The 23,940-nt window shown below is 39.4% G+C and overlaps 1 protein-coding gene across 2 annotated transcripts in view; it reads left to right on the forward strand.

The window, feature by feature from the left end:
- celsr2 (cadherin, EGF LAG seven-pass G-type receptor 2) overlaps positions 1 to 23,940 on the forward strand; it is an 84,911-nt gene that overhangs the window by 47,488 nt on the left and 13,483 nt on the right. For both annotated transcript variants that reach the window (XM_049471474.1, XM_022682515.2), the window contains exons 5-15: positions 5,140 to 5,255; positions 5,636 to 5,724; positions 16,560 to 16,717; positions 17,050 to 17,213; positions 17,564 to 17,689; positions 19,895 to 20,061; positions 20,973 to 21,161; positions 21,627 to 21,740; positions 22,482 to 22,641; positions 22,744 to 22,885; positions 23,472 to 23,592. In XM_049471474.1, the coding sequence (XP_049327431.1) occupies positions 5,140 to 5,255; positions 5,636 to 5,724; positions 16,560 to 16,717; positions 17,050 to 17,213; positions 17,564 to 17,689; positions 19,895 to 20,061; positions 20,973 to 21,161; positions 21,627 to 21,740; positions 22,482 to 22,641; positions 22,744 to 22,885; positions 23,472 to 23,592 (1,546 nt within the window). The remainder of the gene's footprint in view (positions 1 to 5,139; positions 5,256 to 5,635; positions 5,725 to 16,559; positions 16,718 to 17,049; positions 17,214 to 17,563; positions 17,690 to 19,894; positions 20,062 to 20,972; positions 21,162 to 21,626; positions 21,741 to 22,481; positions 22,642 to 22,743; positions 22,886 to 23,471; positions 23,593 to 23,940) is intronic.

Genomic DNA, 23,940 nt, shown 5'->3' on the forward strand with positions numbered 1-23,940 from the left:
TGTAGATGTTATTGTGTTATCTGAATGTTGGTTCTAGAGTGATTCACTATTTTTTAGACTTTATTCTAGCAATGAACACAACCTCTTCTAGAATTGTCCTACACATATTCCTAGAGCAGATTCTTTCTCAGTTCTAGGATACTGGGCCGTGCTGTTGTTCTATGTTCTTCTGAAGGTGGTAGAGCTGTAATCTTGCTGGGTTCTGGTGTTTTGGTTGCTTTGGCAGCTCTCTGATATATAAACCAGTCTGTGAGAAGTTCTGTGAAGGGTTCTGACCAGCGGTTCTGGACTCGGCTGTTTCTAGAAAAGGGGTCATCCTTAGTTCTTGGAATGGTACCATAATTCTGTAATCGGTGGAGACGGACAAATGGGAATGTTTTGACCTCCGTCTTTGCTTTTGTGACGGGTAGTGAAAAAATTCCCCTCATCCATCTCTCTCTTTCTCTTTCTCTCTTTCTCTCTTTTTCTCTCCCTCTCTCTCTCTCTCTCTCTCGGGGGCTTCGGCGGGCTTTGTGCTGTGATGGAGTTGAAGGGTGTTGAATAGAAGCTCGAATGACAGCAGATTGGCCAGAAAACCGCTCTGACCTGTTCTTCTCCACACTGGCATAGAGAGAGAGTGAGAGATAGAGGGAGAGAGAGAGAAGGAGGTGAAGAGGGAACGACATGACCCTAATGTAAAGAGAGAGAGAGAGAGACTGATGGAGAAGAGAAAGTGTGTTGAGGTGGAATTTTGGGAGGTGTGTGTGAGTTGCCATGCGGAGTGTTTGTTCAGCACCGCCGGCTTTTCTCTCTGATTTCACGCTGCAGATAGTTTCTCCTTTAATGACTTTATCTAAGGAGCACTTTAGTAAAAACGGACCCTAATCGAGCTCCGGGTCCGAGCGGGATTTCTGAATGACGGAAATAAATCAAGCGTTCGGAAATCACCTCTATTTCACCCTGCGGTGAACAGTGTTCCAAAGCCCGTACTCAGAAATCCAATACCCAAACTACTTGTTACTACAAGCTGTAGGATTGTGGATCCTGGATGAGCCCCTATATTTGTCTCGACTAGCATTAGAAATACATAGTGAACATATACAGGGGTTGGACAATGAAACTGAAACACCTGTCATCATTTTAGTGTGGGATTTTAGGTTTCATGCCTAAATTGGAGCAGCCTGGTGGTCAATCTTCATTAATTGCACATTGCACCAGTAAGAGCAGAGTGTGAAGGTTCAATTATCAGGGTAAGAGCACAGTTCTGCTCTAAATATTACAATGCACACAACATTATGGGAGACATACCAGAGTTCAAAAGAGGACAAATTGTTGGTGCACGTCTGCTGGAGCATCTGTGACCAAGACAGCAAGTCTTTGTGATGCATCAAGAGCCACGGTATCCAGGGTAATGTCAGCATATCACCAAGAAGGACCAACCACATCCAGCAGGATTAACTGTGGACGCTGTAAGAGGAAGCTGTCTGAAAGGGATGTTCGGGTGCTAACCCGGATTGTATCCAAAAAACATTGTAATATACTACAGGAAGTGCAGGGCATGATCTATAATGTTCATATGATCCACACTCTCACTCTGACAGATTGTAATACACCGCAGGTATACTGTATTGATCTGTAATGTTCATATGATAACTTGTAGTAATGATAGTGAGCTGCTACTGCTACACTCACACTGTGTGTGTGTGAGTGTGTGTGAGAGTAAGTGTGTGTGTGTGCAAGTGTGCGAGTGTGTGAGTGTGTGTGTGAGGCCACTCCCCACTGGGTGTGTGATTTTTCTCTTGAGTAAGCAGGTCAGCAGCCCCGTTGCCAACGGCGACACCACAGCAACATCAGAGCATCAGTGTAGTGTTCCTCAGAGAAAACGTTCAGAACCTTCTCTCTCTTCATCTCTCTCTCTCTTTTTCTCTAGTTTGCTCTCTTTCCTTCTCTCTCTCTCTTTTCCTCTAGTTTTCTCTCGCTCCCTTTTTTCTCTCTATCTTTCTCTTTCCTTTTCTCTTTCTCTCTGTCTCTTTCTCTGTGACTCATCTTTAATGTCATTGTCAACAACTAAAGTCAGACCTTGTAGAATCTTTCTCTCTCTATCTCTCTATCTCTCTATCTCTCCTTCTCTCTATCTCTCTCTCTCTTTCATGTACACACTGTCAGGCCGTTTAGAGCTGCAGTCAGATGCTCCGAACGTTCTGGAGGGAGAACAGACTGTGTGTGTGTGTATTTTGTGTTAGTGTGTGTGTGTATAGATGTGTGTGTGTATAGATGTGTGTATAGATGTGTGTATAGATGTGTGTATAGATGTGTGTGTATGTGTGTGTGTGTGTGTATAGATGTGTGTGTATAGATGTGTGTGTATAGATGTGTGTGTGTATAGATGTGTGTATAGATGTGTGTGTATGTATAGATGTGTGTATAGATGTGTGTGTGTGTATAGATGTGTGTGTGTGTATAGATGTGTGTGTGTGTATAGATGTGTGTGTGTGTATAGATGTGTGTGTGTGTGTGTATAGATGTGTGTATAGATGTGTGTATAGATGTGTGTGTATGTGTGTGTGTGTATAGATGTGTGTGTATAGATGTGTGTGTATGTGTGTGTGTGTATGTGTGTGTGTGTATAGATGTGTGTGTATAGATGTGTGTGTGTATAGATGTGTGTGTGTATAGATGTGTGTATAGATGTGTGTGTATGTGTGTGTATAGATGTGTGTATAGATGTGTATGTATAGATGTGTGTGTATAGATGTGTGTATGTGTGTGTGTGTATAGATGTGTGTGTGTGTATAGATGTGTGTATAGATGTGTGTGTGTGTGTATAGATGTGTGTATAGATGTGTGTGTGTATAGATGTGTGTGTATAGATGTGTGTGTGTGTGTATAGATGTGTGTGTATAGATGTGTGTGTGTGTGTGTATAGATGTGTGTGTATAGATGTGTGTGTGTGTGTGTATAGATGTGTGTGTGTATAGATGTGTGTGTGTATAGATGTGTGTGTGTATAGATGTGTGTGTGTGTATAGATGTGTGTGTATGTGTGTGTATAGATGTGTGTGTGTGTATAGATGTGTGTGTGTGTATAGATGTGTGTGTGTGTGTGTGTGTGTGTGTGTGTGTGTAAGCGGGTTATATAAGCCGCTGACTGTTCGCTTCCTCTCCGCTGCAGTGCGGATCTGTTTGTTGTTTGTTTTGTTGTTTACTGGAGGGTAAAGCGAGATCTCTGTGTATTTTCTCAGGCAGGTGCTTTAGAGGGCGTGGTGGGGGAGTGGCCACTTTATCAGAAACACCGCCCTTATAGCAGAATGGAGCCAGTAAGGTGGAGTTACAAGAAAAAGGGTTTCCAATAAAGTGGCCAGCAAGGTGGAGCTACAAGAAAGAGAGGGGTTTCTGATAAAGTGGACAAAAGAAGGGTTTCCAATAAAGTGGCCAGAAAGGTGGATCTACAATAGAACGGTTTCCAATAAATTGGCCAGCAAAGTGGAGCTTCAAGAAAGAGAGGGTTTCCAATAAAGTGGCCAGGAAGGTGGAGTTAAAAGAAAGGGAGGTGTTTCTGATAAAGTGGCCAGCAGCAGGGTGAAAGTAAAGTGTGCTGTTATTGCGCAGTGCGGAACGATTACTAACGCTAATCCAGAACTTTCTGTACCCTGATCAGATACCTGCCTGTATTGTTCTAAATCACTGAACAGTCGGTGGGCGGAGCCTAGCTGTAATGTGGGCGGGGCAATCGTCAAAAATATTATATATTCATTTACTTTTTATTTTTGTGCTCCCACAAAACATTTGAACCCTCCTTCCTGCACTATAATGCTTTTTTTACTTTGCTTTCTTTCTCTCACTCTCTCTCTTTCTCTCTCTCTCTCTCTCTCTCTCTCTCTCTCTCTCTCTCTCTCTCTCTCTCTCTCTCTCTCTCTCTCTCTCTCTCTCTCTCTCTCTCTCTCTCTCTCTCTCTCTCTCTCTCTCTCTCTCTGAAGTTAAGCCCCGGTATTCCGGTAAGCTCTGACTCGGATTTTTGCGCTTTGAAGTCGGGATTTTTCTTCTCAGCTCATGTCTCAGTTTATCTCCCCAATTAAATACTCATAATGACTGCAGAGTTCCTCTCTGTCTCTCTCTCTCTCTCTCTCTCTCTCTCTCTTTCGCTCGCTCTCTTTCTCTCTGTCTAGCTCTCTCTTTTTCTACTCCTTCTATTTGTTTAACCCTTGTGTCATGTATTAAATAGATAGTAGCTAACTTTAGTTTAGTTTTTTTAACTCTATAATTAGGTAAAAGGATGGTGCTGACATCATCTTGTCAGGTAGGGAGCAGAAAAAGAGATAAGGAGGGCGGACGCACTTGCGAGTGTGATTTATTAACAAACAAAAAAAACAAACAAAAGAACCAAAAATAGAGAAACACAGAGTATAAAAATATACATAAAGGTAACAAAAACATGGAATCACGAGACCTGACTGACAAGGAACACAGAAACCAAGGGGACTATTAATACACATAAAAAGGGACGGGAAAAAAGAAACACCAGGGTCAGGTAACAAGGGGGCGGAGCTACAAATGAAATAGTGAGCACACAGGGCAGGAAACGGGCAGGAAAATTAGAGAGAGACTGACCAGAGAGACACAAACCAGAATGAGACTATGGCACTTCTTGTCTCCAACGGACTGCTAATGTATCTACAGAGCGCTTTCTGGCAATAATTCTGGCCAATCAGCTTTCAGGGATGGTTACTGGATGGGTGGGTGAAGAAAAAACAAAAAAGCAACCAATCAGAGGCCTCATAAATTCATAAATACTGTGAGCTCAGGTCCTGGTGAGGATGTGTGTGTGTGTGTTGGGGCGAGGCTTTATTCTGATAGGTTGTGCAGATATTGTGTGTGAGTGTGTGAGTGAGAGATTCTCACACTAATGTAGTAAGTGAATGCAGCATCACACACACACAGGATTACCCTAATGCTACTGTAAACATCATACACACTGATAATACACACACACACACACACAGAACATGTCCCTGATAATTTGATATGAGTCAACATCATTGTCATGCATATCACTTTATTATACATATTTAAAACATCTACTTCACCTTCCTCTGTATCCTGTTGGTCAGATTATTGATTATTAATTATTGATTATTGATGTTTGTTATTATTATTTCTGCAGGTTTGCCACTCAGGAAGCCAACGGTCTGCTGCTGTATAACGGCCGCTTTAACGAGAAGCACGACTTCATCGCTATGGAGATCATTAACGAGCAGATCCAGCTCACCTTCTCTGCAGGTAAACCACCCACACCTCCTCTTTATAGACATAAACCACACGATTCCTGACTTTCCACCAGTGACCAAAAACAGTAGTGTTTCAATGTGGGCAGGAGGCCGAAAAGTAAGTAAAGAAGAATACTTTAATAAAGATCAGTCAGTATGAAAAAATTCAAGAACATTCAAAGTATCGTCCAGTGCATTTGCAAAGACCATAAGAAATATTATGATGAAACTGGCACTCATCAGGACCTTTTGTTCACTGTGTTTTGTTCTCTGTTGGTTTCCAGGCTGTAGTTTAGGGTGTAATTTGGTCTCAGTGTAAATCTACCTTTAGTCCACTTTCAAAGAGATCATTTAGGGCTAGTCTGACCTTTCCTGACCTTTTGACCCCTACAGGTGAAACCAAGACCACTGTGTCACCATTCATCCAGGGCGGGGTCAGTGACGGCCACTGGCACACGGTGCAGGTGCACTATTACAACAAGGTGAGAGGCTCTCTGAGTAGTGATTATAGACAGGTGTGTTATTTACAGCGTTCACTGATTAAAGACTTTATTAATGTTTATTTGGGTTTAGTATTCTAATGTTATATAGAGTTATTTACAGGTAGACACTCTCACTGATCACTAACTTTTTTCTTTATGTTTATTTGGGTTTAGTATTCTAATGTTATATAGAGTTAATTACAGGTAGGCACTTTATTTACAGTGTAAAATTGATTTGGTGTATATAATGATCTGATATGATAAATGGTGACCGGGGACGGCGGCGTGCAGCCGGGTTATTAATGGTGTGTGAGGAGGTCCGGTTAGACACGCTGCTGGACGCTCACTGACTCGCTTTGATAAGGAGCATTATTGATGATGCTTCTGCTTACTCTGATTAATGACACACACTCACACACACACACACACACTCTCACATACTCACTCTCTCTCTCTCTCACACACACACACACACACACACACACACTCTCGTACAATCTTGCAGTGATAGAGATTATCCATAACTACAAAATGATTCAGTCTTATTTTGATTCTTTTAATTTTTAACATTGATTCATTTTGTGTGATTCAGAGTCATGTTCACATTTGATTCAGTTAATTGTAATTAATTTCAATGTTTCTTAATCCACTATGATCTGATCTTAGGATTGAATTCAGATCTGAAGCTAGTGATTCAGATGCATGGTATTGGAAGTTTTGAATCAGTCAAAATTGATTTGACTCTTTTTTTTTTTTAAATAAAAATAACACACACACATAATAACCAGTGCAAACATTGTGTGGATGTTTTTAAGCATAAAAACTCCAAAGATGTTTTATATTTTCTGCTAATATTTACATATAAAGACACTATATAGACAGTACCTCTAGTTACAGGAGTCGAATCATACCAATTCGATTCTGAATCATACCAACTGAATCAAATTGAATTGATTCAGAATTTTTTTTTTTTATTTGAAGCTGATTTTTTTTAAATAGTTTTGTAACCCAGACTTGAGCACGGTTAAATTTGAGGTTTGCTGATTCACTGAATCATTTCTAAATGACTCATTTGAGTGAGGCTCTATTGGGGGTCGACAGGGTCAAATATTTCTGTCCTTTATAAAACGTGTTGTTATTTCCATATCAATCAGCGCAGATATAACCACACATCTAAACACTCTCTAAACTTTCACACACACACACACACACACGCACACACAGACAGAGCTCACAGGATGTGACCTATCATTCCATTCAGGAAGTCACTTTGCATCAGAATGCTGTTGCCGGGCAACCCCCCCTGAGTGTGTGTATTCAGTTCAGTGTGAATGATAACGGAGGCATGCGGGGCCGGAGCCAGCAGAGCGCTCACACACACACACACACACACACACACACAGACTTCTGCGGGAGCCAGGCCTGGAGAAGTTTTTCAGTTGCTTAAAAAAACCCAAACTGGAAAAAGCTATTATATATTCAGTTATTAAATAAATGCTGGAATTCTGATTTCTAGGAATTTCATCGAGGTTCTGAATCAAATAACCTAAAAAAAAACACTTAAAATGATATGTAGGAATGTGCTTTATGCTGCCCTTTAGGATGTTTCCCACCAATGGCAAGGCTCTTTAACTTAACAGGATCTGTTTATTATTTCTTTTTTTTAGATTAACTTTTATATTCAATTTTGAAGCAGTAAAATAACATCACACAGAACACATACAAAGAAGAAAGTACAAGGAATATAAGTTTCTCTGATTTTGCTATTTATAGGTTTATGTTTGAGTAAAATGAACATTGTTGTTTTATTCTATAAACTACAGACAACATTTCTCCCAAATTACAAATAAAAATATTCTCATTTAGAGCATTTATTTACAGAAAATGAGAAATGACTGAAATAACAAAAAAAGATGCAGAGCTTTCAGACCTCAAATAATGCAAAGAAAAGTTCAGAAATCAATATTTGGTGGAATAACCCTGGTTTTTAATCACAGTTTTCATGCATCTTGGCATCATGTTCTCCTCTACCAGTCTTACACACTGCTTTTGGATAACTTTATGCTGCTTTACTCCTGGTGCAAAAATACAAGCAGTTCAGTTTGGTGGTTTGATGGTTTGTGATCATCCATCTTCCTCTTGATTATATTCCAGAGGTTTTCAATTTGGTAAAATCAAAGAAACTCAGCATTATTAAGTGGACTAATGTTATAAGTAGACTAATATTGCTTTAAGAAGCAATAATGTACTGAAGGAATTGATCCCATTTCACACTTCAGTTATTGACTGCATAGCTGAATTGCTATCAAAATTGACATTATTTAATAGACCCTAATATAGAGCCATGTGGGATGCCACAGTATAATCTAAACAGAGCAGTCATTATCATAGCTTTACTCTAGCTTAGTTATCTCACTCTGGAGATCCAGGAGGTTCCAAATAGAGTAGAGTTCTGGTTTAGGACTTCCCCGACCACCTCTGACCCGGCGTCACTAATGGACACGGCTCCTCGAGACGCTTCTGATCACTATCTGTTCATTTCCTCGCCGTGATCAGGCCTGGAGCTTCTGAGGCCGAAGCTTTAAGATGGTTTTAATGGTCTTGATGGTCTTTGTGGTGGGGTATAATGGGCTTTAGTGGTATACTGGCCCCAGTAGCTGACCTATATGTTCCAGCACAATCTCTGCATCTCACTACCTGCAACCTGATTGGCCTAGAGAGTGAATAATAACCCCTCCCCCTGGGGCAAGCTCATAGCAGTAGAGCTTCTTGGAGGATCTCAATGTAAATAGTGTGTGTGTGTGTGTGTGTGTGTGTGTGTATATGTGATTATTTCAGTGAATGGTAGTATCAGTGTGTTTTGTGCTAGCACACACACACACACACACACACACACACACACATCCACGCATCCTCCCACTCACACAACACTGATTCACTGATTCACTGATTCACTAGTGCAAAGAGAGAAAGAGAGAGATTAATGGGAACACGCGCACACACACACACACACACACACACACACATCCGGCCATCCACACATCCTCCCACTCTGATCAACTTACACACACACACTCTTTTACTTGTGTGTGAATGTGTGTGTGTGTGTTTGTGTTTCTGTGTTGTGCACGCAGGCACACACTTATACACATACACACACATAGCATATACACACACATCCCCTCACTTTGATTCATTGATTCATTGATTCACTGATTCACTTACTCAAATGTAAGTGTGAGTGTGTTTGTGAATATTTCTGTGAATGGTAGTATCATTGTGCTTTGCGCACACACACACACACACACACACACACACACACACACACTCTCATACTCATCCATACATTTCCCGCCATCCACCCATGCACCACCCCCACACCCACCCACTCACACAACTCTGATTCACTGATTTACTGATTCTAATACAAAGTGAAATAATGTCAGTTTAAAAAGAGAGTATGTGTGTGTGTGTGTGTGTGTGGTACGGGTGAGGTGGGGGTTTTACATGGAGTCAAGGTTGTGCCCCTGTGGGTTGCCATGGCGATGGTGTCAATCATTCGATTCAAACTGTCGGGGTCTCCCTCTGCTCTGTTGTGTTTTTGACAGAGAGGTGAAAGTGAACTCCATTTCCCATGATTCCCTGCCACTCAGCTGTATAGACAGAGGCCATGTTTGATGTAGTTCTAAGCAAATATGTAGCAAGCGATCAGAGCTGGCAGAGGTTTGTGTGCTCAGGGGTCACTCAGCCTGACCCGGGACGAACTTGTACACACACACACACACACACACACACACACACATACACACACACACTCACTCACACACACACACATGGGATAAGAGAAACATTGTTTACGAGAGAATTTGAGCTGTTTGTCCAGATTCTTTCCCCAGAAAATGAGCAGTACTGAGGCTGAATGTGTGAAAAAGAGAATGTGTGAATGTGTGTGAGAGAAAGAGAGAGAGAGGAAAGAGAGAGCGAAAGAGAGAGACACTTACAACTTATTTAAAGTGTAATTTTTATCTGTATATAACATAATTCCATCAATCAGATTGTTTAAAACCCAAATGAATCATGTTAATCAGGTTCCCCACGGTCATTGTCTGCCTCTCATCTGTGATTGGTGGATTCTGTCTATGTGTAGTATAAATCTGTCCAAATGACACTCAGGAAATCACTAGGGACACGCCCATCATGTCAGAAACCTGTCAATCTTCATTAGAGATGAGGTAGAGAGGCGTGTGTAAATAGTTAACAGGTTCCTCTTTTTTTTTTTTAAGTAAAGGATCCATTACTCCAAAAGCAGTGTGTAAGACTGGTGGAGGAGAACATGATGCCAAGATGCATGAAAAAAAAAAAACTGTGATTAAAAACCAGGGTTATTCCCCCAAATTTTGATTTCTGAACTCTTAAATCTTTATGAATATGAACTTGTTTTCTTTGCATTATTTGAGGTCTGAAAGCGCTGCATCTTTTTTGTTATTTCAGACATTTCTCATTTTCTGTAAATAAATGCTCTAAATGAGAATATTTTTATTTGGAATTTGGGAGAAATGCTTTTCGTAGTTTATAGAATAAAACCACAATGTTTATTTTACTCAAACATAAACCTATAAATAGCAAAATCAGAGAAACTGATTCAGAAACTTAGAAAATTTAATGTAATGATTTTAATTAACATTTTCACAGGAGGACTAAAACTCCTGCACACTGTGTGTGTGTGTGTGTGTGTGTGTGATGGACAGGCGGGGACTGTGGTGGTGTTGTTGTGCTGTTCTGGCGGCCGTATTGGTGGGAGTAGTGTAGATAATGGAGCTGAGAGAATAACATTAGTCATACATCAGGCTGAACTGAGCCGCGCTTGTTTTGCTCTCATTCTGCTGTAATTTGTTTGTTGGGGTAAAACAGCAGAAGCTTCCTGTGCCGTGTTTTTTATTCACACGCTCCAGACCCAGCCGGGCTGGGTCACGCGGAGCCCCGGGCCCAAACCGGGCGTCACTGAGCACAATACGGTTCAGAGGTGTGTGTTCAGCTCGCTGCGATTTGTCACCCCTGACTTGTTTGTTCGTTTTGTCGTTGTGAGACGATTGGACATGGGGGGGTGGAGGTGGTGGTGGAGGTGGGATGTATCCATGGTCACAGAGGTTCTCAGAGCGAGTGAATAAAATTTATCTAGTTAATACATCTGATTCTAACTACACATCACTCAAAACCACACATGTAACTCATTCCTTAACTCCTAACTACAGCTCCAGTTCAACACCAGGGACAAACATGTGATTTCAAATTACACTCGTAATCGCAACTACACCTAGCTTTAGTGTCAAAACTACACCAATGATTCCAAACTACCCTTCTGTTTCCCAAATACATCCATTACTACAAGCTGCCTCTCTGATTCCAAACTACACCAATGATTCAGATTCTAAACTACACCAATGATTACAAACTACCTATCTAATTCCTAACATCCAAGATTCCAAACTACCTTTTTACTTTCCAAATACACTCATTATTACAAACTACCTCTCTGATTCTAAACTATGCCAATGATTCCAGACTACCTTTCTGATTTCAAACTACACAAATGTACAAAAGTACATCAATGTTTTCAAACTGCCTCTCTGATAACCGTGTTCATCCATTATTCCGAACTACCGCTCTGATTACTAACATCCAGTATTCCAAACTACCTTTTTACTTCCCAAAAACACCCATTATTACCAACTACTTTTTAAATTTCAAACTACCTTTTAGATTCCAAACTACACCAATGATTCCAAACTACCTTTCAGATTCCAAACTACACCAATGATGTTAAACTACCTTTCAGATTCCAAACTACACCAATGATGTTAAACTACCTTTCAGATTCCAAACTACACCAATGATTCCAAATTACCTTTCAGATTCCAAACTACACCAATGATTCCAAACTACCTTTCAGATTCCAAACTACACCAATGATTCCAAACTACCTTTCAGATTCCAAACTACACCAATGATTCCAAACTACCTTTCAGATTCCAAACTACACCAATGATTCCAAACTACCTTTCAGATTCCAAACTACACCAATGATTCCAAACTACCTTTCAGATTCCAAACTACACCAATGATTCCAAACTACCTTTCAGATTCCAAACTACACCAATGATGTTAAACTACCTTTCAGATTCCAAACTACACCAATGATTCCAAACTACCTTTCAGATTCCAAACTACACCAATGATTCCAAACTACCTTTCAGATTCCAAACTACACCAATGATTCCAAACTACCTTTCAGATTCCAAACTACACCAATGATGTTAAACTACCTTTCAGATTCCAAACTACACCAATGATTCCAAACTACCTTTCAGATTCCAAACTACACCAATGATTCCAAACTACCTTTCAGATTCCAAACTACACCAATGATGTTAAACTACCTTTCAGATTCCAAACTACACCAATGATTCCAAACTACCTTTCAGATTCCAAACTACACCAATGATTCCAAACTACCTTTCAGATTCCAAACTACACCAATGATTCCAAACTACCTTTCAGATTCCAAACTACACCAATGATTCCAAACTACCTTTCAGATTCCAAACTACACCAATGATTCCAAACTACCTTTCAGATTCCAAACTACACCAATGATTCCAAACTACCTTTCAGATTCCAAACTACACCAATGATGTTAAACTACCTTTCAGATTCCAAACTACACCAATGATTTTAAACTACATCAGTGATTACAAACTACCTTTCTAATTCCCAACTACATCACTGATTCCAGACTACACAACTAATTCCAGACTACACCAATGATTCCAAACTACACTAATGATTCCAAACTACACTAATGATTACAAATTAGCTTTCTGATTCCAAACTACCTCTCTGACTCCAGACTACAACCATTATTACAAACTACCTTTCTAATCCCGAACATCCAAGATTCCAAACTATTTTTTACTTTCCAAATACACCCATTTTTACAAACTACCTCTCTGATTCCGAACTAGACCAATGATTCCCATCTACATCAGTGATTCTAAACTACCTTTCTGATTCCCATCTACACCCATTATTCCAAACAACTTTCTAATTCCAAACTACACCAGTGATTTCAAACTACACCCCTTATTCCAGACTTAGTAATTAATTTTAAACAGTACATCAGTTTCATCATTATGTTTAGATGCTGTACTGCACGGCTCTGGATTCAGTTCCTCGTTCTCTGAGTCTTAGTGTAGATGTGAGTGTGAGTGTGGACGCGAGTGTGGACGCGAGTGTGGACGCAAGTGTAGACGCGAGTGTAGACGCGAGTGTGGACGCGAGTGTGGATGCGAGTGTAGATGCGAGTGTAGAAGCAGATTCTGAGGAAACGGAACAGAGGAAGCTGAATGTTCCCAGAGGAGCTCCAGAGTCTCAGTGTGATTATTAATTATTTATAGGAAATTAAAATTTATTTATACATAAAAACACCTGAATCTCTCAGTTCTGGCTGAAACTGTAGAGGAGCAGCAGAGCAAACAGGAACAGAGCAGCAGGATTAAAAGCATGTGAGAGAAATCAGAGTGTGTGTTTGTGTGTGTGTGAGAGTGTGTCCCACTGACCCATATTATTCCTCTTCACTAGAGCAGAGCTGCTGTAGATAAGGAGTGTTGGGGGGAGTCGGGAGGGGAGAAGGGGGCGGGGTCTCGTGCTCACCTGCTCTCACTCCTTTACCTGCTCTACTGCAGAAGATCAGGCATCACATCAGGCTCAGAGTGTCTCGTCATCTTCTTATCAAACACTAATAAAAGTACAGTAATGATGACCTATATTTTGTATTGATGTAGAATAATGTTATTTTATTTAGTATTATGTTCATTGTTGATGTCTACCTCCGGGGGGGTAGATGGCGCTCTCTCCACACATCACTCCTAGGGTGATGTCTGCAGCACAGGGCGTCTGTGAGCTGATGTATCAGAACCGAGCCGCTGCACTTTCCTCCGAGCGCTAGCAGCAGCTCGAAAAGAAGCGCTGGCTGACTTCACATGTATCGGAGGAAGCATGTGTTAGTCTTCACTCTCCTGGTGTGTTGGGGCATCACTAGTGATAGGGGGAGTCCTAATGAGTGGGTTGGGTAATTGGCCATGTAAATTGGGGAGAAAATGGGAAAAAAATAAATAAAAACCACAACTATTTAATAATGTACGGTGACGTAAATTGGAATGTAAATGTAAAGAGCTGTGGAAGTAGTCTAGTAATAGTTTGTTTATTTACATGTAGCTGCCTGTAGTCCCTATGTTTTATCATTTCTTATAAACCATTGAATTGATTTTGACCTGATTTATTTAACAGTTATAATATTTTACACTAAAATCACTTTTATATGGTTGTGCAGCAAAAAAAATACAAGAGCATCACTATTGCCACACAGCAACAAACGGCAGTAAATGCTTTAGAATTTATTAGCAAGAAGGCTTTTCTTTGTGTGTGTGTGTGTGTGTTTTATGTGGAGTTTTATGGGGAGGAGGGGCGTGTACTGTCAGCAGGGAGAGACAATTCAGTTACTGTTTAATTTATTACCTACTGTCTTGGTCAATGCAGTGTGTGTGTGTGTGTGTGTGTGACCCCTGAGGACAGTTCACGTTAAGAAAAGGTCACGACCCTTATTGACAACATGATTACTCTCTGTCCCGCCTCCACTCCACTGTTCACACCCATTCCTGCTTCTGTGAGTGTGTGTGTGTGTGTGTGTGTGTGTGTGTGTATGAGGGGTTGCACACTTTTGCACATGCCTGTGCATAATCAAAATTTTTTCTCACGCAAGATTTATATAAATTTGTTGTTGATAAAAATTGCTCTTCCTTTCCTAGTGCGGTCCTGATGAGTGCCGGTTCCATCATCATAATTTTTTTGATAGTCATTTTTGCGACTTTTCTTTATTTAGTATTTGCTTTACTCAAATATTCACTATTCACTGTATACCTGTAACTCTACCTCTTCACTACTTTACTTTAACTGATGCTCTCAAACACTTTAAGAGACAAGAAATTCAAGTAATTAACTCTTGATGAGTTCAGCACAGCTGTTAACTGAAAGCCTGAATTCCAGGTGACTCTACCTCATAAAACTGACTGAGAAAATCCAGCAGAGATGTTCAAAACTGTCTAATCTAAGCAAGATGTGCTGTAAAAACACTAAAGCATGTTTTTGGTTTACTGAATAATTTCATATTTTTCTTCATAGTTTGGATGATTTTAGTATTAATCTACAATACAGAACATATTAAAACAATGAAAAAACACTGAATTTAGGGTGTGTTGAAGCACTAGTTTGACTCACTAGTTGGATAATTCGAAGGTGGTAATAAAATTAGCTATAAATAGCTCTCTCTGCCTTTAAACACTAATTTGTAAATCTTTTTTTTTTTTTTTTTTAAGTTTAAGAGCTGCTGTTTAAGATCTGACGGCACGCGTGACTCTCCTCGCTCAGGCTCCGTCTGCGGTCGGCAGAATAATCACATTCCAGTGTATTTTTACTTACGTCCAGACCTGCTATTATTACCCAGAGAGATACAGAACGCTCACTGTGATGTTCTGCTGTGTTTAGTGCGTGAATTCAGCTGAGCTGAGATCTGAGGAGGCTTTATTTAGTACAGTTCTGATGGATCCATTTTAGGTGTGTCTCTAATGGACCCATTTTTAGGAGCTTTTATGCAGGAGAATAATATTTGACTGGAATCGATCAACAGCTCTGCTTAAACTCTGACCTTCAGCTGGAAATGATTTCTGGCGCCAGTGGATTTTACTGTAAACACATTTTATTTATCAGATTTATTGAAAAATGGAGATATTTACGTCTTTCTTTGTTAATGCATTCATTAATTAAGACATTAAGAAGGCTGCAATTTAATTATATTTATAATGCCAGGAATAATACATTATTGATTCAAGATTTAAGGGTTCCAGCGGGACTTTAAAAAGTCTTAAAATGTCTTAAATTAAAATCCGGAAAATAAGGTCTTAAATTGACTGTAAATTCGCTGTAGCTATTACATTTTCAGACGGTGTGTTTAATATACTAACATAATGTAGCAAGTTAGCTAACATTACTGGGGAGAGAACTAAGATTAGCGCTAAAGTGAGCTAGCTAACTTTAGCGGCAAGCTAGCTAGGTTACCAGGAAGAGAACTAAGGTTATTGGGGAGCTAGCTACTTTAGCGGTGAGCTAGCTAACATGCTAACGTTAGTGGCACGCTAGCTAACATACGTTTGTGGTGAGTTAGCTAACATACTAATGTTAGTGGTGAGTTAGCTAACATACTAACGTTAGTGGTGAGTTAGCTAACATACTAACGTTAGTGGTGAGTTAGCCAACATACTAACGTTAGTGGTGAGTTAGCCAACATACTAACGTTAGTGGTGAGTTAGCTAACATACTAACGTTAGTGGTGAGTTAGCTAACATACTAACGTTAGTGGTGAGTTAGCTAACATACTAACGTTAGTGGTGAGTTAGCTAACATACTAACGTTAGTGGTGAGTTAGCTAACATACTAACGTTAGTGGTGAGTTAGCTAACATACTAAAGTTCGCAGCGAGTTACCAAGGTAAACGGAGAGCTATCTAACATTAGCTGCAGGCTAGCTAACATGCTAAGCAGCGAGTTAGATATGTTACCGTGGAGAGAACTTTCGTTAGCTGCGAGCTAGCCAATATGCTAACATACTAACATTAGCGTGAGCTAGCTAACTGCTCGCAACTGCGGTTCTCAAATTCTTAAAAAAAAGTTTTTTTCTTATTTATTAATTCTAATATTTCTCTCTCTATTGTGTGTCTCTTTCAGCCAATCCTGAACCAGGCAGGTCTACCTCAAGGCCCATCAGACCATAAAGTTGTTGTGGTGACCGTGGACAACTGCGACACATCGGTGGCTCTACGGTTTGGTCATGTGATCGGAAATTACTCATGCGCTGCTCAGGGCAGCCAATCAGGATCCAAGAAGTAAGAACTGACTACTCCCCCCATTACTCAACTCAACCGTTTATCATAATTTTGGATTCTAAGCTATGCTTTTTTTTTAGCTTATTTTACACTGAAGCTACAGGGCTAATGTAGTTAATCAGTAGCTTATTTACGCCATTTAGCATTAGCATCATGCTTAAGGTGTCCATTATAGTTATAGCTACAATTTAGCCACACCCATTCATCTTACCTCAGTTTAGCTCCACTCATTCAGCCTATATAGATATTTGTTGTGTTATATAGTGCTATAATAAGACTTATTAGAGTTAAATTATCTGGTTAATTAGCTGAATTATCTTCTTTCTGCCCAGGTCGTTGGATCTGACAGGCCCACTGCTGCTGGGCGGAGTCCCGCGGCTGCCCGAGGATTTCCCTGTTCTGAACAGACAGTTTATTGGCTGCATGAAGGACCTGCGCATCGACAGCAGGAACATAGACATGGCTGCTTACACCGCTAACAATGGCACATTGCCAGGTAAGTGTGTTTAGTTGTGCAAGGTGTACTTTTCCTGTCGTTACGATAGCAACGAAACGCTGACGAGCCCTAAATCAACCTGCATGGTGCACGATTGACAGCTTGCCTAAAGATGACTAAAAAGAGTGGGTGGGTTTAAACTGCTATAGGCTGAATCTGCATATATATATTTTTTTTTATGATATGGGCCATTTAAGATGCTCCAGTAAATTCAGGCCTAATGACCTTTGAGAGCAGTTTCACCTACTTTCTGATGTAGCTGTTTGACTGTAGGTAACTGGGACATTGTGTGTGTGTGTGTGTGAGAGAGAGAGTAGTGTCCTACATTAAACCCCCTTGTCTTTTCCCAGGATGCTCAGCGAAGAGACAGTTCTGTGTGAATAACCCTTGTCTGAATGGGGGAACCTGTGCGAGTCTCTGGGGCTCCTTCAGGTGTGACTGTGCTCTGGGCTTCGGAGGACGAAACTGTGAGAAAGGTGAGAAACAAGCACTGAACAAAATCTCTATCTGTCTGTCTGTCTATCGAGTAATTTACCAAAAAGGCATCTTATTTTAACTGCTGAATCAACTGCAGACTGAATGGGTGGAGCTGAACTGATTCATTGTAAATGGGTGGAGCTATAAACTGCTCTAGGCAGTGTGTATTGCAGGGGTCGGCAATTTATTATTATGAAACGTCTGGCATGTGAGGTTGTTTGAACTATAATAAACGATAATGAAAAAAATAAATAAATAAAATGCTTCTCTGGTGAGCTTTTGTTTACATTCATACATTACATTTATTTATTTATTTTCTTTCTTCTTGGGTTTACCTGCTTTGAGATCAGTTGTTCTGCAAGTAGGTTCAACAACCCTCTGGGCTGGAGAGCTACTAGTCTTTAGCACTACATCCCATTACACTTCATTTTATAAAAGGGCTAGGAAAATATCTGGCCCACGGCCAAACTTAATTGCCGACCCCTGGTGTATAGTGTGTGCAGTGTGTGTGTGTATAGTGTGTGTAGAGTGCTGGGTGTGTGTTAGTGGTGTGATGTTAATGCTGTTGGGCTGTGTGCAGTATTGTCAGTATGCTGCAATGTGTTTGTGTGCATTTTTGAGAGTTTTTGGACCTAAAAGTGTGTGTGTGTGTGTGTGTGTGTGTTTCTCAGCAGTATCTGTTACTGCACAGTGACACCTTACAGCTTTTCTACTCTGTACTTTGTAAATTTGAGAAGGAAACAGGAGAGGGTCTATAACGCTTCAGCAATTAGCATCAAACAGCTAACTGAGGGGTGGGGGAAATATTCACACACTTTTTTTAGTAAAGATGAAAGGATGAAATTTCAACTGCACTTAAATATGTTACTAAAAGAATCACATCTAACTGATTCCCAGTGAATCGAGTTCCATTATGTTCACATCATTACCAAACTGAAGATATATTGAATAGTTTTTGGACGAACTGAACAGAACTGCATTAGTTTCTGATCTCAGATTGAATCAGATTGAATCGAATCAGTTTGAATCAATAATATTTTATAACAATACAGTTGAGCTGTTAAGACCTTAAGAATGTACCAGTAACTTAATCATTGTAAAATGTGTGAATTGTGTGTTTATCAGTTGAACTGAACTAAATTATGCTGAAATTTGAGTCATTTACTGAACCCCTGAATCAGATTTAATTAAGATAGAATTTTCATATTGCAGTGAGTGAACTAAAAGTCATATGAATCAACTTTGAATAGAAATTTCATATCTAAGTGATTCATTTGCTGGAGAACTGAATCAAATGTATTTAAATTGTACTGAAATTGCAACTTCATATCTCATTGATTCATTTAATTCAACTCTCCAACAAATGACTCAAATTTCACCAAAATTGAGACTTCACATCTCAGCGATTCATTTGCTAAAAAATTGAATCAAACGTCATCAATTTACAATGAATTTGAGACTTCACATCATAGTGATTCCTTTGTTAGAGAACTGAATCAAATGTAATCAAATTGCACCGAAATTGAGACTTCATATCTCAGCGATTCATTTCCTGAAGACCTGAATTAGATTGAACTAAATCGTGGTGACATTTGAGATTTTTAATGATATTTTGGATCATTTCTGAAGGAATTGAACTGAATTGAATCATTGGTGGGTGATTTTTATTTTTTGAACTGCTCTAGTGGTTTTCAGATTATTTTACCTTTATAACCTCGAGCTCTGCTCTCATCATCCACCCACAGCTTCACCAGCTTCAGCAGCTCCACACACCTGAGTCACCCTCGCAGCGTAGAGTGTGTGTGTGTGTGTGTGTACGTATGAAAAGGCAGGTTACTGTAGATCATCTGCAGCTCAGTGTTGGTGTGTTTGAACCCGCTGTACACCCTGATCTCCGTCCTCTCTGGCTGTTATGGGATGTTTTTGCTTCTCTTAGAGGAGGGAAGGGTACTTCTAAGTGTGCGCACACACACACACACACACTTTGCCTGAGAGAACTGGAAAGTAGTGGCAAGTTGAAATGTGTGGGTGGACAGAGAGTCACAGCGAGAGAGAGAGAGAGAGAGTGTATGTCGATTTATCTATATATCTATATTTATACACATCCCTCCCTCCCTCTCTCACCCCTCCCTCTCCCTCTCTCTCTCTCTATCTCACACTCACACTCTCTAATTGACTCCATCCTGTCACCTGTTCTGTTGTAGTGATGGCCAACCCTCAGCGTTTCCAAGGCAACAGCCTGTTGTTATGGAGTAACCTGGCTGTCGTGGTAACCGTTCCCTGGCACCTGGAGCTGATGTTCCGCACCCGGCTACCAACTTCATCCATCCTCCACATAACGACCAGCCAGCATCAGAATTTCACTATACAGGTACACACACACACACACACACACACACACACACACCTGGTATAAAATGGTATTATAGCTCCCCCTGCTGCTGGGATTGGGTTTCAAACTCGGATGAATAATGCTAATCATCCAGTTTTTATTTTAAAATATTTTTTTAGTATCTGTAAAAAGTTTGGACACATCTTCTCCTTCAATATTTTGTCTTTATTTCTTTATTTAATGTAATTTCTATATTGTAGATTAATATTAAAGGTTTCAAACATGGTTTGTTTAACATTTTTAACAGAATAATTCTGCATGTGTTTCTGTAGAGCTTTAATATAGTCTTTCCTATAAAATGTACTATGTAAAAAATCATAAAAAGAAAGTAAGAAAACACAATGAATAGGATGAGATGTGTCCAAACTTTTGACTGGTACTGTATGCATGGTAATTGTTTTTTTCACTATTGAATAAATTAAATGGAGTGAATGTCTTTATAAACAAAAACATGAAACAATTAAAAATTATTTATTAAGCACTTAAATCTTTTCAATATGCCAGAAGACATACCCCAAACCCAAATACAATTACATTATTACTGCTATTTTAATCATGAATTTACTGTAGCAGTGCTGTTTTAGTCACACATTTAGCTAGCTTACTATCACAGCAGTGAAATTGTAGTATTATATAATCTTTTTTCATTTTAATACATTCTAGTGTGGGTCTGCTTAAAAAAGTCCTAACTGTACAGAATATTGAGCGACATAAAAATATAAAATATAAAAATCATTGTTCGGAATAAATGATTTTTCTTTTCACACTAAAAAAACCCTTTTTGCTGTTTATGGGGAATGTTATATCCGACAAAATAAAAATATATGTTTATTGATAGTCTGATGTATTTTAAATATATTTCTGATGTATTACATCTCTCTCTCTTTTAGCTGAGAGGCGGCAGTGTGGTGATGATGCTGCAGCACGGTGAAGACTCCACTGTCTCCCGGGTGGAGGACGTGTCTGTAGATGATGGAGAATGGCACCACCTGCAGGTGGAGCTACGCGGAGCAGTAGGGGGCGCTGGAGGCTCTGAGGTGTACAAAGCAGTTCTGACCATAGACAACGGCCTTTATACGGTGAGCACCAGTTATACTGTAGAATAGATGTGTGCCTTATTCACTATATAGTGCACTTCTGTGGCCTGTGGCTTAAAGTAGTGCACTACATAGTGAACACAGTATAGATTCAGACGTGCCCCAGACAAGTAGTGCCATATACACTATATTAGTCCCAGTTTCAGAAATGGCCCAAAATAGTGCACTACATAGTAAATAGTGAATAGTTTGGGCCTGTTGAATATGTTGCACAGTTTCTCTTACTTAAATTATTCTCTACTCACTATATAGTGCACAATTTTTGGTCCGTATCTGAAACTGTGCCTGCTATTCACTAATCACTCTGTACAGCAGTATTATAGTGTTCTCTGTTGTGCTGTATTGTAGGGATGAGTGATTTGGAGCATGGGTAGACAAGTTTGTGATCATTTATGTTAAACAGGAAACAGTATATTAATAAAGTGTATTAATAAGTGTTTTTTGTAGTCCTCTATGGAAGTGGACAGTAAGCTGAAGGGAATAAAGCTGAAGACTCTGAGTGTTGGAGGAGTTTCTGGGGGAAACAAGAAAGTGCTGTACGGATTCCATGGCTGTATACAGGTACTGTTTACCTCTATATACATATATATACAGCTCTGGAAAAATAAGAGAACACTTAAAAATAAGCATGGGTTTCTTTGATTTTACCAAATTGAGGAAGATGGATGATCACAAGCTAAACTGCTTGAATTGTTGCACCAGGAGTGTTATCCAAAAGCAGTGTGTAAGACTGGGCGAGGAGAACATGATGCCAAGATGCATGATTAAAAACTGTGATTTAAAAAACAGATTTATTCCACCAAATATTGATTTCTGAACTCTTAAAACTTTATGAAAATGAACTTGTTGTTTTCTTTGCATTATTTGAGGTCTGAAATCTCTTCATCTTTTTTATTATTTCAGCCATTTCTCATTTTCTGTAAATAAATGCTCTAAATGACAATATTTTTATTTGGAATTTGGGAGAAATGTTGTCTGTAGTTTATAGAATAAAACAACAATGTTTGTTTTACTCAAACATAAACCTATAAATAGCAAAAGAAACTGAAGTGGTCGCTTTATTTTTTCCAGAGCTGTATATATAAAAATATAGTATATTTTCAAAAGTATTCATTCATCCATCCTCTGCAAGAATGGTCAATAATTCCCATAAACACACTCCTAAACCTTGTGGAAAGCCTTTCCAGAAAAGTATATATATATATATATATATATATATATATATATATATATATATATATATATATATATATATATATATTGGATGTTTCAGTTTGTAAGTGTGTGTTTGTTTGTCTGCAGGGCGTCTCTATGGGTCCTGTAGCTCTGCGTTCGGATGACGTGTTCAGACTGAATGTGGAGAGCGGCTGCAGTGTGCCGGACCCCTGCAGCTCCGCCCCCTGCCCCTCACACAGCCACTGCACCCGCCACTGGGACACACACACCTGCACCTGCCACTCAGGTGTGTGTTCAGTTCTACTCTTTACTCTCTATCATTATGTACATGTAATGTAGGTGTGACTGTAAAGTTGTCATTTTTTATCATCACATTTCTGACCATTAGGTTACTATGGCAACAACTGCACGGATGCCTGTGCTCTGAACCCCTGTGAACACCAATCAGCTTGCAACAGAAAGTCAAGCTCCACCCATGGATATGTCTGCGACTGCCAGAACAGCTACTTCGGACGCTACTGCGAGAAAAAGTGAGACTCGTTTAGTCAGTTTCTCTGATTTTGCTATTTATAGGTTTATGTTTGAGTAAAATGAACAAAATGTTGTTTAATTCTATAAACTACAGACAACATTTCTCCCAAATTCCAAATAAAAATATTGTTATTTAGAGCATTTATTTACAGAAAATGAGAAATGGCTGAAATACAAAAAAAGATGCAGAGCTTTCAGACCTCAAATAATGCAAAGAAAACAAGTTCATATTCATAAAGTTTTAAGAGTTATTAATATTTGGTGATATATGTCCTCCACCAGTCTTACACACTGCTTTTGGATAACTTTATGCTGCTTTACTCCTGGTGTAAAAATTCAAGCAGTTCAGTTTGGTGGTTTGATGGTTTGTGATCATCCATCTTCCTCTTGATTATATTCCAGAGGTTTTCAAATTAGTAAAGCCAAAAAAACTCGTAATTTTTTTTAAAGTGGTCTCTTATTTTTTTTTCAAAGCTGTATATATGCACTGTTTGCACGTATGAATGTGCACATGCTAGTGAAGTCGTGTCTGTAATTGTGTGTGTGTGTGTGTGTGTGTGTGTGTGTGTGCTTGTGTGTATTCAGGACTGATCTGCCGTGTCCTCGTGGTTGGTGGGGTCATAAGACGTGTGGTCCGTGTAACTGTCCGACTGATAAAGGCTTTGATTCAGACTGTAATAAGACCAGCGGAGAGTGTCGCTGCAAGGTGAGAAAACACACACACACACACACACACATTATAGTATACCACAGTTCAATTTAGGCTGCTTTGTCGACAAAAATATTAAAATAACAATTTCTTACTATTTGAGTGCATTTAATTATTATATTACATTACATTTAAGAGCTTAAATCATTTACAAAAAGTACAGAAAATATTGCAATATATCGAATTGTATTCATTTGCTAATCATTATTGACACAGGTGGTCAAATATGGATTAAAATTTTTATGGAAACATACACCCTTTAAACTTTCTAAGACTCCGCCCCCTCAATTAGACTTACTAAATATAATATTGCTGCTTTATTACTCATAACATCCACATGGTGGT

This window comes from Astyanax mexicanus, chromosome 24, assembly GCF_023375975.1.
Source record: "Astyanax mexicanus isolate ESR-SI-001 chromosome 24, AstMex3_surface, whole genome shotgun sequence".
Taxonomy (NCBI): Eukaryota; Metazoa; Chordata; class Actinopteri; order Characiformes; family Acestrorhamphidae; genus Astyanax; species Astyanax mexicanus.